The sequence below is a fragment of the Elgaria multicarinata genome, chromosome 4 (genome assembly GCF_023053635.1).
Source record: "Elgaria multicarinata webbii isolate HBS135686 ecotype San Diego chromosome 4, rElgMul1.1.pri, whole genome shotgun sequence".
NCBI classification, from domain to species: domain Eukaryota; kingdom Metazoa; phylum Chordata; class Lepidosauria; order Squamata; family Anguidae; genus Elgaria; species Elgaria multicarinata.
Genome location: NC_086174.1, coordinates 105,783,359 through 105,797,887, shown reverse-complemented (window position 1 = coordinate 105,797,887; position 14,529 = coordinate 105,783,359). Strand labels below are relative to the sequence as shown.

The 14,529-nt window shown below is 42.7% G+C and overlaps 1 protein-coding gene across 1 annotated transcript in view; it reads right to left on the bottom strand.

Annotated features, from left to right (window-relative positions):
- Nucleotides 1–13,502, bottom strand: part of SNAP91 (synaptosome associated protein 91) — an 86,234-nt gene extending 72,732 nt beyond the window's left edge. Inside the window, exons 1-2 of the mRNA XM_063124912.1 lie at nt 13,352–13,502; nt 12,333–12,492 (exon numbers count right to left, since the gene is read on the bottom strand). Coding sequence (XP_062980982.1) covers nt 12,333–12,462 — 130 coding nt within the window. The 5' untranslated portion in view covers nt 12,463–12,492; nt 13,352–13,502. The remainder of the gene's footprint in view (nt 1–12,332; nt 12,493–13,351) is intronic.
- Between the last annotated feature and the right edge of the window lie 1,027 nt (nt 13,503–14,529).

Genomic DNA, 14,529 nt, shown 5'->3' with positions numbered 1-14,529 from the left:
AACCACTGTGGCAAAAGGAATTTAGCCCCACATATGAATAAGTTGCACATACCTTGCCATAATTTGCTTTCTTCTTCACATTGTTTTTCTTTCTACCAGAGCAAAAGACTGGCAGCATGGGAATTTCTAAGCCTCTAGCAGCTGCCAGAGCATCTAAAAGTTTTAAATGCTGAAGCGTAGCTTTGATTTGCCTCAGCTGACCTCAACGAGTGCTGCTCACTATTCTGCTCTCTCATTGGCCTTTTTTCTATCTTTGGCTCTATGTGTGGGGAAAGCATAAATATTCCTTCCTTTCTATCAGTATTCAAATTATTGTGCGTAGCTTGTTTAACCCTAGCTTGTCTGTCCCCTTTCCTTTTAGTAATAGACCCTTGTTCTGCTCTAGCAACCCAAACAGTTTGGTTTCAGCCTCCTAGACAGAGATATGCATTATTTTCTTAAGTCAACTTGTATTCCTCCCACTCCTCAGAAGAATACTACACAGCAGTGGAGCAATATGCTGTATACAGCATGTCTTTTTTAAAAAGATATTTACATATCCCATTGTTTTTGAAATTTTATTGCTGCTATGGCTACTTGATTTAAGGTGATTAAACTAGAAGGACATCTGTTTGCAATTCTTCCATTTTGCTTAATTTAAGTTTTTGCACGTTTCCTTTTGAAGTGCCAAACTGTCAATGTGTTTGTATTACAGCTTAACTGTTGTTTTCATTGTAATCTGCCCCGAGTATCTCAATTTTGAAGTGGAAAAACAGGGCAACTAAATGCAGTGCAATTTGTGCCATATTGCTCATTTTAATAATTTATTTGCCAATATCATTGATTTCAGAATAAATAAGACACTTTCTATAAAAGTATTCAGAATGGGTTAAGATATAATCAAGGACATATTAAGATTCATGCCACAGGAAGAGCTAGTAGAAATTAGCATGACCATCACTACCTAATACTTCAAAATATTTTTTTAAAAATCCACCATTTTCAAAAATCCACCATATTCAATATCATTTTTAGAAAAAAATGAATGCATTAAATCTGCATAAGTTCGCATATTTCTTTAAAGAAAAGCACACACTTTGTTTTTAGATCATACTTGTATGTGATGTAGCAGGAATTATCTCAAAGGAAATATTCTGTCCTATGAGAAAAAGTAAGATGACAAATGCTTCTATAATGAAAACTTTTTAAATATATAGAAGTACCTATAAAAATTGCAAATAACAAGTTTTTATAAAATGTATTGCCAATCAAGGGCATCATTTTAATCAACAAGTGTGTCTTTTAATAAATAAATAAATAAACAAACAAACATAGGCTTGCTAGTGGAGCCTTGTCTTCAATTGCACAGTATTGCATCACAAATATAAAGAGTTAAAACCAACAATGTCCATTTCCCAGTAGAAAGGAAACTCCTGACAGAAGAAGTCCCATCATGCAAGCAGAAATCTGTTTGCCTGATGTTAGATGTAGCTCAAAGAAAATTAGTGCAAAATTGGTTGCAAACTTTGAGAGTTTGAGAAAGGCCATTGAGTTATAATCATGATGTATGACAGCAATGTGATACTGTTGAATGAAAGATTAACTACACTCAGACCTGAACTGTATGAACAACAGTAATGAACTCGAGAGAGAATGCAAAACAGAACAACCATGGTGACTTAAGGTTAGTACACGAGATATAAGAAAGAAAAACTTATATTTTGCTCACAAAATAGAAGTTCAAAGGATCACATCTTAATAAATTGGAAACATCTTAAAGTCTGCACAACAGGAGAACAATGGTTCATCAGGATCTTTTTGAGGGAAGTTCAGGAAGTGGTAACACAGCAGACTTAGATGGAAGTATATTGATATCCTAACTTCAAGAAAAAGGTAAAGGAACACGTTTTTACGATCTTTATTGCTATGGTTTAATTCTAAGGAACTCTGCTGGCATCAAAAGCTAGAAAAGGTTCCTTACACAAGATCCCCACCTTGTTCCTATGGCCAATATGTTTCTTAATTGCACAATTTCAAATAGAGATTTTAAATTTATTTTTAAAATACAGTCAGTGCTACTACAGTTGACCAGCAAAGTTGAAATATTATGCTGCCTACTCAAAATTTTATCATAATTACCAAGTGTTTGTAGGAAAGATTAAGTCAGTAAGAGCTCTCTAATGGAGGCATGTTGTCTTATTTAAGTCACTCACAGGAGCTGTCCATCATATTAAGTTCTGAATTCATTTATTTTTAAAAAACAGCCGATTCACCACTGGCAGAGATCACCAACTATCCAAAAAAACAACAACCCTCAAACAGGAACAGATGGAACAAAATTTTGGTCCATTATACCATTACATTCTGCATGAATTTCTTTAATGACAGGAGAATATTATTTTTATTATTATATTTTTATTAATAATATTTTATATTATATTTTTAATATTGCCCATCTTCAGCTGATATAGTGCTATAAAAATAGCAAGGATATGGCAACAATGGTAAAGGATGGAGCAAGTTAGAAGTATGAACCCCATTTGCAGAGACTCGAAAGCTATTTGCTATTCACAAGCAGGAGAAAGCTATTTTAAACACTTGTATGTGTCAACCCATGAAATTTTAGGCAAAACAGTATTTTGATGCGTAGTAAATACTCCAGAAAAATACTCTGCAATTGAAGGAATTAGTCTTTTACTAAAGGCTTTCTTACGTGGAGGATATTTGTTTTAGGTATTTATGAAACTAAAATATTCCTTGCAAACACTGTTTAGGTACGTTTCTAGAAATAGTATAACATGTTTATTCTAATGGTTCTTGACAAACAGTACTTCCATTTATAGTGTTAGCATAGTGTTGCCATAGGTGGATAACAAGAGGTAGAGCTGCATGTTCTCCACATATTGGTGTCACTGCAGCCCAAATCTCTGGAGGACTTCCTCTAGTAGTTTCATGTAGATATTAAACACCACAGGGGTCAAAATGGAACCTTGTGGCCATGGAGAAGAGCAGAGGTTTCCTATCATTGCCTTCTGAGATCAACCCAACCAGGCGATCCTGATAGATACAATGGTCAATGGCATTGAAAGCTGCTGAGACAGCAAGAGGAAATAAATGCTGGAATTCAAAGTGCTGCTTTTAACCCTTAAAGGCCTAAACAGCTTAGGATTAGGTTACTTGAAGGAACACCTATCATATTTACTTACCCAGGCATTAAGATCTGAGGCCCTGCTCCAGGTTCTCCCACCAAATGAAGCAAGGTGGGTGGTTATAAGAAAAAGGGCCTTTTCAGTGGTGGCACCACGTTTGTGGACTGCTGTTCCCAGAGAGGCTCACTTGGGGCCTATGTTATGGTCTTTCTCATGCTAAGTGGAGACTTTTTTATTCTCTGAGGCATTTTAAGAACTGTTTTTTGTACGGTAAGTATTTTATTCTGCTGCTGGTTTTAATTTGATTTATGTGCTGAGATATTTTTATTCTTTACTGCTGGTTTTATCTTGGTTTATTATGGGTGGTTTTTATTTGTGCATTTGTTTTTTTATGATTTTTATGTATTGTAAATCACCCAGAGACCTTTATTTTAAAAGTACAGTAAACAAATAAATAATAGGTAGCACTCTCTCTGACCATTCCCCAGTCTAAGTTGTCCACCAGGGGTGCCAAGGCTGCTTCTGTTTCCAAAGCCAGGCCTGAACTCAGGTTGGAATGTATCCAAATAATTTCAAAATGAATGGCTTTACAGATCTGTGTTGTGCACTGCTAGGAGGACTCATGTTTAAGCACATGTATTCCACCCGCAATGAATCAGGAAGCTGTAGCTAGACTTGCTTTCCCAGTGGTCACTCCCATATTGTACACAAAACAAAAGGTCAAACTTGTTTAGCACATGCACAAATACCTGCTAAACATGTACCCATCAAGACTGGGATATCTTAAGCAGCCCCTCACCTTCAAATTCTAAATAGGACAACTGCACACTCCTTTTTAGTTGTCAAAAGGGTTTCCCTAAAATTCTGTACTCCGCTTTTCTCCCTAGATATCAGGCATAATATTTCTGAGGGACAGTCAAACAGCTTTCTGCCATAGCCAAGGCCATCGTCATGCCAAATACTCCTTGAACCCCTAAATAAGCCATTTACATTGTCAAATGTTCCATTTCAGTGGCATTTCCAACCAGTAAACTTAAGAAAGTGGGCATTCCTACGTTAAAACAACAGAAGGAGATGGGAGTTAACCAAACAAACACACAAGCAAGCAAAAACCAATACTACCTCAGAGTTAAGAATCCGTATTCTGTGGGACCAAGATGGCTACAAATCTGTGGCCACAATCTAGGAGTATATTTTATTAGACTGCCCATATTCAGGAGATTCTGGACAGATTGGGCAAATCATGTTTGCTCGGTAACACAGATTAGAAATACAAAGGGTAAAGCCCAAACACAAACCAGAATTAATCGTTGTCACCAAAATGCCAGTACAAATGCCACAAAGTACTTACATTGTTTCCTGAGGGTAGTCCAGTTTCAATAATTTAAGAGGAAGGGCTCCTAGAGCTAAGTCAGCAGCCACTGAGATCTATGTACAAGCAGAACAGCTTGGTGCTTTCTAATGCCAACAACAGCCTCTCCTCTCCTCCTTCAGGCACCTACTCCATAACTACTAGTATAGCGGAGCCTTTCCTGAACCACCTTACCCTGACCTTTCCTGCTTTACTGCCATCTGCATTATTCATGTATCAATCCTATGCCTTTTTTTTATTTGGCTGACAACCTGGAGGCTCCTTCTTCAATTAGGATGGCTTCTCATATTACATGATGTACTTTTGGCACCAACACTTAATACTTTTAAGCCAGTTTTGGGGCACTTCTGCAAATTCATCATTTACGCACTGCTTTCAGACACAGGAGATCCAAAGCAAGAGATGGGTCTTAAGAAACATGGAAATATTAATGACTAGTGACACACCCATCATTGCAAGAGGGTAAGGAAGAAATACAAAAGGGACAGGTTTATTACAGGTGACCCTGGGCAGGCACAATGCACCTGTATGCCCACCACATCACACATATGACCTTGTGCTTTGCAATAAAGAGCAGGCTGCCCAGTGACACAGAATGGCAGGTTCTGCCATCATTGCAACAGTATCCAAGACAAGGTCTCCATAGTAATAAATATTAAACATTCACTCCTGTGAGATAAAGTGAAAAGACACACATCATTGAGCTAGCTGTTACTGGTGAGCCCCATAGTATCTACCGGAGTAGTTTGCCCTTTTACCCACTGACACACTAAAACGGCATCCTAGGCCTAATCTATACCAAGCAGGATATTGCACTATGAAAGCAGTATATGGTATATGTCAATGGGCCCCAACAGTTGTCAGTGCACTTGAATACTGCTATAAAGCAGTAGTGTGGCATACCGCTTTCACAGTGCAATATCCTGCTTGGTGTAGATTAGGCCCTAGACTGCAGCCTGTTTACTTTCTTCTTAATTGCATTCAATGGCCATACATATCATGGCTTAATAAGCCAAGATATGCACAAGTCTAGTGCTTGTGGGCCCTGTCTTCACAACTATCTATTCCTTTCTTGGTGTGCTGTAATTAATCATACCTTCTTGTTCCATCTGAAATGGGAAACTATGTTTTGAGGATTGAAATTTAAACCATTGTCTGAAATTAAATTTACATAAAGTTGATCAATCTGCATAATGTACATAATATGAAAAATTCAGATTATCTGGGTGGAAAATCTTAAACATTGGACATCATTGAATAATAAAAATAGATCAACTATTCTATATACCTGGTGAATTTTGGCTGCGACCCCAAATTCACTTACTACTAAGGTGCAAATCTCATTGAGCCTGGTGGGACTTACTTCTGAGTAAACATGCTTGGGTTTGCGCTGTTAGTTTCTCCTCTTAGAACATTAACATTCAGGCGCCAGTGTGTGTATTCATGGGTTTGTATGTGGCATTTTTTTAAATCACAATCTGTCCCTTTTTTAAAAAAAAAATCTTTAAAAATGCATCTATCATTTGAAGCTGATTTTGAGAATCTATGACCTAGAGGTGCAGTCAGGATGCATGCGTGTGTGTTCATTCAAGCAGTTTAGAAAAGTCTCACTGCATCCACATATTTTCCTGCATATTTACCTGGATCAACACCAATCAGGGTACTTTCACAGTACCTCATTTTCTGAAATTACATGCAATGCTGAATCATGCCAACTTTAGATTACATCCTCCCTCTATGTTACCTATTCACACCTCAAGCAAAAGCAAAATGATGCCTCCTACTCCTCCCTTCCCCCAGACAGGGTATAGGGAAATAACTCAGATGACCATTCTCAAAGTAATATCTGAATCATGGAAATGGCCTGCTCATATTGATTCAGTGACCAATCAAGTCGTTTAGACCGGACCAAATATCCTGCTAAGCAACTTGAATTCAGCTTCTCTAAAAAGCCAATTACCACAGATAATTTTACCACCACCATTCATAAATCCAGGGCAACAAGGCCACAACTACTTCTAAATTTTAGTAAATGCAAAAAGACAGCAAGTAAGCAATTATCCCATGCTATTGTCTATCTAGACATTCAGCTATGGCACATGTTCTGGCTCTCCCTTTTCACACAAGAGCCAAAATTTGTGGCTTGGCTCTACACTGTTAACAGATTTTAATTCCAAGACACCAAAACAAGCCATTCATAAAATACTAGCCACAATGGCCTATTTACTTTGCTCTCATGTATTTCCTCTACAGCATGGAAGTGGAGCTCTCTGGAGAATTTCTGCAGAAGCCTCAGAAGTGTTCCTTCTGTTACATATGCATCCATTTTATTATGTTGCACCATGTATAGCAGTATAGCACCATGTATAGCATATATAGCACCATGTACATTGATGGTGCTATATAAATAAATAATAATAATAATAATAATAATAATAATAATAATAATAATAATGTTTTTCCCTTTTCCAATACCGACAGCTCGATTCGATAAGCCAATTTAAATTCTTTACTATTCTTTTCTGAAAAAGATGTTTCAACCAATGGACTTCAAACACATAAGTCAGGACACACTAAAGTGCTTATATGCACTTTAATGACCTTGTTTATTTCAGTTGTGTTTTTTAAGTCATGAAAGTCCCAGTTTTTTCTATCACTACTTATCAAGGTTAAACACTGTTTCTTTACCAAATTGCTTTGGTGGTTTCTTAGATTATCATAGTCAGGCACTGACCCATTAGATTTAAGGAAAAAGATGCTACCTTCTTTTGGTCAGAGAAATCCACAACCAATTCAAATGAGTTTGGAATTATATGAAAGTGACCGGCTTTTTTTGAGTCATGCAGATTTGTGGGCCATATTTGTTACTTGGGGTGGGGGGGGTGGGGATTTGCGCAAGTGAGGATTTGCAAATGAATTACATTCTTGTACAAAAAATCTGATTCTGTCAATGAGCAGATGACGGAAGGAAATACGCCCAATAATCCAGGAAATAGAAAGCACAGATTTAACAAAACCTGTGCATTCCTACCTCCAAGTGCTAAACAGGCTTTAAAAAAAGTCAACATGCCATGAGTAGCACTAGCAAAGACAACATCTTGAAGATTCACTAACCACAGCATAGCAGCCTAGATGCTGCTCAGACATCTGGAAGTAGAAGACAGTGGCTCAGTTCACACAACTTTCCTCAACAATGGTGTAACAACTCCACTGTGGAGTTTTTACACCACCATTGAGAAAAGTGTTCTCTGGAGGGAAAACTCCACCCCACATTGGAGTTTTTGTTTGAAAAACACTCCATCCTGAATCTCCATGCTGTGCAGAGGAGAATTCCTAGACAACTGTTGTGTTGTGTGTTGTGTGGAGGGCTCTGTGGAGTTTTCTGTTGGGTGGAGTGGAATTTCCCAGTGACCATAGAGTTCCAAGGCAAGAGCGGTGAAAGGAGAGAGTGCCACTCTAGGAGAGCTGTGGGGATTGTTTTTATGCAGCAATGGCTGATGAGATACCACTGGGAGGACTAGGGGAGGAGAGAGGGTGGAGGAATTGTCAATCAAATGCTGTGTTGCCTTTTACTCCACTCCACAGGAGGCCACACCCACACAACAGTGAAGTTGGGACATGTTGTGTGGTGAGTACTCCCTACAAACTCCACCACTGAGTAAGTTTTCCCACTGAGTAGAGAAAAGTGTTGTGTAAACTGAGCCATTGTATTCCTATGGTCAGGATCTCTGGGTCATGTCACCCTGGATCTATTTCTCTTCGAACTTCAGCTATGGTAAGGAAGGGTTTACCAGCACGTTGAGTCTCCTTCTCTGTCTCATACGTTGCTGCTAGTACAAGCAGAGATGACAGTCAGCTTCTGCAATTGGCCCCACCACTCCGCTTTTTAAAGTAAGCACTACAAGCTGTGCATGCTCCTAGAGGCATCTTCCAAAGCCTTCACAGTCCTCAGAGGTGTCAGCTATGGCTACATCACCTTGGCAGTGTGGCAGCTATCCCAGCCTTTTAGACCCCTGTCACCACCATCATACTGGCAGCTATGGCCAGGTTATCCACCAACGGTCCTGCCAGCCTGTTATTCTTGGGGAAAACAAGAACTGCCTTCGCTCTCTCCCTCCCCCATCTCCCTCTTGAGTTGTGTTCAAGGGAAAGGACCTTGATCAACAATATTTTTATTCATATTGTTTTCTCCATTCCTTTGCTTTTTTTAATTATACAACACAATGGCATATTTCAAAACTTTTATTTCCCCCCCCCCAATAACATTATTGCAGTTCTGTCTTGTTCATCTCACTCATAGCTTTAATCACATTTCTACCAGTGTATTGCTACCCCTCCCCCAAAACCACATGCCCAACAGCTCCACTAGTAATTGATTACTCCAATCTTCTGTACGTACTTTTTTCATTTTTTAATGCATACAAAGTAGAAACAGGTATCCTCAGGCAACATCCTTGCAATAGTTTGAGTTATTATACAACCCACCACACATCCATCTCAGTATTTCCAAGGCCACCTATCAAGGCATGATTACTTGAAATTTTCATTGAAGTCACTAGTATTTATTTTCAATTAAATATGTTTAGGAACAGAGTGACCATGGGTGACCTCTTGGAATAGCATGGTTTATTATATAGCATGGTTTATATATATTGTTTCAATATAGATGAATAATCTTGCTGTAGAAAGTACTAATAAGGACAACAGCTTCACAGGTTACCATGAGTTCAATAACTTTTATATATATTAAAGATGCCACTATTTATTTATTTGGTGCATTTCTATACCGTCCCAATAGCAGAAGCTCTCTGGAAGACTGGAGAAATTTAAACTATTTTTTGAAAAATGATCACGTTACCTTGCCTTTTGAACTTTCAGTATAAAATAGCTAACATGAAATGTGGTCTAAAAGTCAATCATTAGCAATCAAATATATTGGAAGGCTAAATTTGAAAGCATCAGTCACTGACAATAGGGTTGACAGCTTGCAACCTCAACATTAACACTGTTTTACAGATATGCAGGGGCAAAAGAGGACACAGCCACAGCTTCTCCCATCCCGCTCCTTTCCAGGTCTAATATTTGAAGTTTCAAACAATGTCAGGCTAATTATTAAACTATGCAGCTTTTCTATTGAGAGCGATTATATCAAACCAACTTCACAAAACCTAGTTGAGGGCCACAAGACTAATAGTGTGATCCTGTTCTCAACTTATGACTGCTAAGCACAGAGAGGACCACTACTAAATTCTACTGCACCAATAGAAGGCTATGCTATGCCAGTCTGGATTTACACCAGCCAGGTATTGTCAGAGCAAGGAGATAATCCAGGTGGCGGTGGAGGCATGGTGGGAGAGATGCAAGGCTTAGTTCAGATTCTATCCTAGTTCAGAGGTGGTCTCACTCCTAATGACTTCGTAATGCTATGCCAGGATGTCATAACTAAATACATGTCTACTGGAATCAATTTGGGGGCCCAAGTGACTCACACGAACCACCACTTCCATCTCTCTTGCCACCACAGCCACATGAGGAAACAGAATTCTAATCACAAATGCCCATAGATACGTAAACCTCAGGTAATGAACACAGATCATATATCAAGAGACATGACATGGCGTTCTGTTGCTCTGTCTAAAGAATACCAATTAGACAAATCCACAGCTGGAAACTTGGGACAGACTGCTCCCTTTCATCAATGTTGCCCAGCACTGGCAGGAAAACTGCACAAATAGCCAGGTAAGCAATAATAAAGCAGGAAGGGCAAGTTCATAATTCTTGTCTCATCTCAGAATCCAACACTTGTCTTGGAGAGCTTGTGGCCTATGGTTGCTTCATACAGGCCTACCAGCTTCTGGCCTATGGAGTATGAGAACTGTGCCTGGAAAGACACTCTTTCCCATTTAACCATGGCTCAGTTCCTGTCAGAACAGTTGCTAGGGTTGGTAGTGTTTGGGCTGCCAAGAAAGATGCATGTCCAACTGAAAGAAGGCCTAGAGATTGAGGCTCCTAGACAGTGGCCCAATACCCTTGTGCAATGTGTGTAGGAAAAGGCAAAGACAGGGTTCCATTGTCAAATAGTGATTGGTGTCTTCTCTTCATGGATACTGTGGAAATGCTGGCATGCAACATCATGATTAGTGAGTGACAATGGAATTGCTAGGTGCAACTGGCAGGCTGTGTTATCTCAGGGGTGGGCAATTTGTTGCTCTCTAGACAATTTTGGTCTACAACTCCTATGTTCTCTAATAGTATAGCCAATGGTGAGGGATGATGGAAGTTGTAGTCGAAAATATCTGAAGGGCCACAAGTTGCCCACCTTTTGCATATCTTCTTGTTTCTACTGGTATTCTTTAGTTTTCCACATGATCATTGGCCTTCCCATTTGAGGTCTAGCTATTGACTCCTAGGGCCTTGCTAGACCTACCTCAGAATCTGTGTGGGAGGAGCAGCCAGCCCGCGCTAGAAGTAGCACGGGCTGTTGCTCCTTTCCACACGTCAGAGGCATGGCTGACGTGTGGAAAGGAAAGACGTGACACGGAAAGGAAAGCCCCATCGCGTCCTCCATTATTAAAAAAAAGTTAAAGGGGCCATGTATGCAGGAGCACACCAATGAAAAGGTAAGTCATTTTTTTTTAAAAAATAAAGGGTTCCCCACTCCCCCTGATTTCCCCCCACAATGTCTGATGCCCCCCGCCCTGCTCGCCCACTCGCTCACTCACCCCCTCGCGCGCCATGTCCAATGCCCCCTCCATCACCCCGGCCGCAATCTCCCCCCCCCCCGGCTCCGCTCTTCCCCCCCATTTCTCCTGCTGGGTCCGCTCTCCCCCCCCGGCCCCCATCTCTGCCCCCCCCGCGATTCCCTCACCCCTGGCCTGATGGGCACGGCACTCCTATGGAGCGCCGTGCCCAGTGCGCAGCTTCTCCTGGCTACTCACGAGTAAGCCGCATATCCAGGAAAAGCCACGGAACCAGCTAGACTTTCCACAGCCCTGGGCTGCGGAAAAACCGGGCCACACGTGGATCCGGTTATCCCGGGTCAAGGGAGGGTTTAGCCCGGCCTGACCCCGGGATCCCCTGTGCGTCATCGGCACACACAGGGGTGAGCCCGGGTTTCAGCCCGGGATAAACCCTCGTCTAGCAACAAAAATTCTACTCTCCAGAATGTAGAATGAAGACCAAACCATAACTACCAGAAGAAATTAAGGATGGCTGCACAAAGTAATGCAACTAACAGTACAGCAGAAATTTCACTCAGTCAGAGTCCATTTCATGATGTGCCATGTGGTATGCGTGACATTTCTTAAAATTTTGCACATGACAAACTACAGAAGACTCCTACTCCTGTGAGTACTGAATGGAGCAGCCATGCATTGTCCTTCCACCACCATTTCTATGCCACACACCCCAAAACACACACAACTGAATCATACTAAATAGGCTGCAGTGACCAAGAATCATTCAATTTTGCCATGATCAAACCAACCTCTCAGTAAAGATCATCTTCACATTACTGCCGGTCAGGTCAAAATATCAATTATGGTCTCAACTCAGTGTCCAAAACATGACTAGAGTAACTCACTGCTTCCTGACATTTACATGCCTTATAACCTCTATGATATATGCATTTGTCCTAAAATCTGAAGGTCAAAATGAGAGCGACACAAGCAATAATATACCCTCAGAAAATATACAGCAAAAAACACTTTTTTTTTAGCACCTCACATAATCCTTATGACTGGTGAAAACAATTATCCAGGAAATAGAGGATCTTAAAGAGCCCTATAGCTTTTAGCCCCACACATGAACTACTTATATAAAGTGATGCTTACAGTCCAGGTGTTTTTTCTTGGGCCCCATCACTTCATGTGTGGTTGCTTTGCAGACAGCTCTAGCTACAGCCGATCCTGTAACACTGTACTGAGCAGCTGCGATGCGATCTGTCAGCGTCTGACCCGACATCTTCGACTAATTCTAGGACTGCTGTCCCTTCTACAAGGGAAGGGAAAACAATTGAGGGGAAGATTATTAATTGTAGTAGTTGAGAGAAAAAGAATACTCTTCAAAGATTTAACTACCAAAAACGTATTTCAAAATCCTGGTTCTTTCCAAGTTCACTCCTTTCCCCCACCCCCCCTACCTTCACCTCCCTGGTTGTGTAAGTGTTTGAACTGCAACAATATCCAAGAGAAGGTGCTCAGGCCAAGACAGGGTGTTTTAGCCATAGGGGGAGGGGTAAGACGAGGAAATATGCCCCCCCACACAAATAATACATGAATTCCCAGCGGGGGTGGGGGAGGAAAGATTCCTTTCCCTGCTGCTGCCTGTGAACTGCGTCCCTGGATCTGTATGATGGCGGTTACTGCAAACCAGCACCTCTCTGAGCTCCCCGGTTTATACTGGGGTGTGGAGGAAAAGACACCCTCTCGACCTCCCCCCCCTCCCTCCGCGGATCTCCCATCTAGGCCTTCCTGACAGAGCCTCAGGAGAGCTCAGATAATGAATTAAATAGCTAGGATCCAATGCGGCCCTTTATCACCGCCGCTTCCTCATGCTGCTGGTTCTACTGCAGGAACGGGTTTTCCTTTCGCCTTCTGCCCTGCGTTTCCACCTCTCTCTCTCTCTCTCTGGTGGGAGATTATCATATCATTGCGCCATGCCGTGCCCTCTCGGTGCCTTTTCCCACTCCCCAGCAAGCTCTTCCTTGAAGATAAAGGCAGGCCGCCGGTTTCCGTTAGCCAAGTCAGCCCCACCCCGGTATCTCACACCCCAGCCACCTTCTACCCACCCTGCAGCCCAAATTTGGTCCTTTCCCCTACCCTTTCCAAGCTTCTTTTCTCCTTCTCCTCACCCTCTGCAACGCAATTCTCCCCCTTTCCAGCGGGAAGGATACGATACCAAAGGCTGCTGCGTCCGGTTATTCTTTCATATCAGCGTCGTCGTCGTCCCCCCACCCTCCGTCGCCGGATGCTGAGGATTGCCAAACGCCCAGAAAGGCCTCCCCCGCCCCGAATGTTAAAGCGCCCAAGGCGGCAGCAGGAACAGCAGACCTGTCAGTGCGTCCGCGTCCTATTGGCGACTGCTGCTCCTCTTCCTCGCGGTGCTGGCGCTGCCTTCTGCTCGCGAGGAGGCCACGGTCTGTTCTCCTATGTCGCCCCCCACCCCCACCGCCACCTCTCTCGCCGCCCGCCCGCCCGCTCGCTCGCCCTCTCGGCTACCCGCTCGCAGCTGCGCCGAACCCCCCCGCCCCCAGTTTGCACCGGCCGCCTTGCTCCAGTGCGCGGGAAGGCGCGCCTAGGGCGCACTCGTGCCTCCTTCAGGTGCAGCAGGGGAGGGGAGGCGGAAGGGAAGCGATGCGCTAAGACTGCAGGAGCTCTGTGGGAGCTCTCCACGCCCAGGAGCCGCCGCTATTTCGAGCCTAATCCCTACTTGCCCGCCTGGCAGCCTAATCCCCGGTACGGCCACAAGCCTTCCCTGCGGTAGCAGAGCTAGGAGGAGGATGCATGTAGGTCTGTCTGCGTGCAATACACAACCCCCGGCGCGTGCGCGCACGCACCTCTCTAGCTCCTCTTTGGCTAGCTCTTCTTGCTCGTTCCTCACGGGGCCTCGCAGGTTTGTGGCTTCTTCGTAGTCAGGTGACACGGAGCGGACGAACCGGACAGCCCTCTAGGGGGCCGTAAGCCTGGAGAAAGCCCCCCGCGCTCTTAAAGGGGACACCTCGGTCAGTCAGCCGAGGGATTTCCCACCCTTACCCCGCGTTGAAAGCAGCCGCGCGCTCAGCCGTGTGAAGGGGCAGCTTGCGACGTGGCTCTTGACCAGGTCTAGCTGGTTCCACAGTGGAAGGCGCCCGCCCCCGTTTCCCAGAGCGTTTCTCTTCCAATTTCCGCTTTATTGAGCAGATTCCCATTTTGGGCTTAGTTATCTTAAACCTTGCCTTCTAATCTGTGAATACGTTATAACCCTTATCTTCTTTTGGACTGTAATTTTTAAACGTAAGTTAAAATGTTATTAAACAGTTTTGTAAATTCT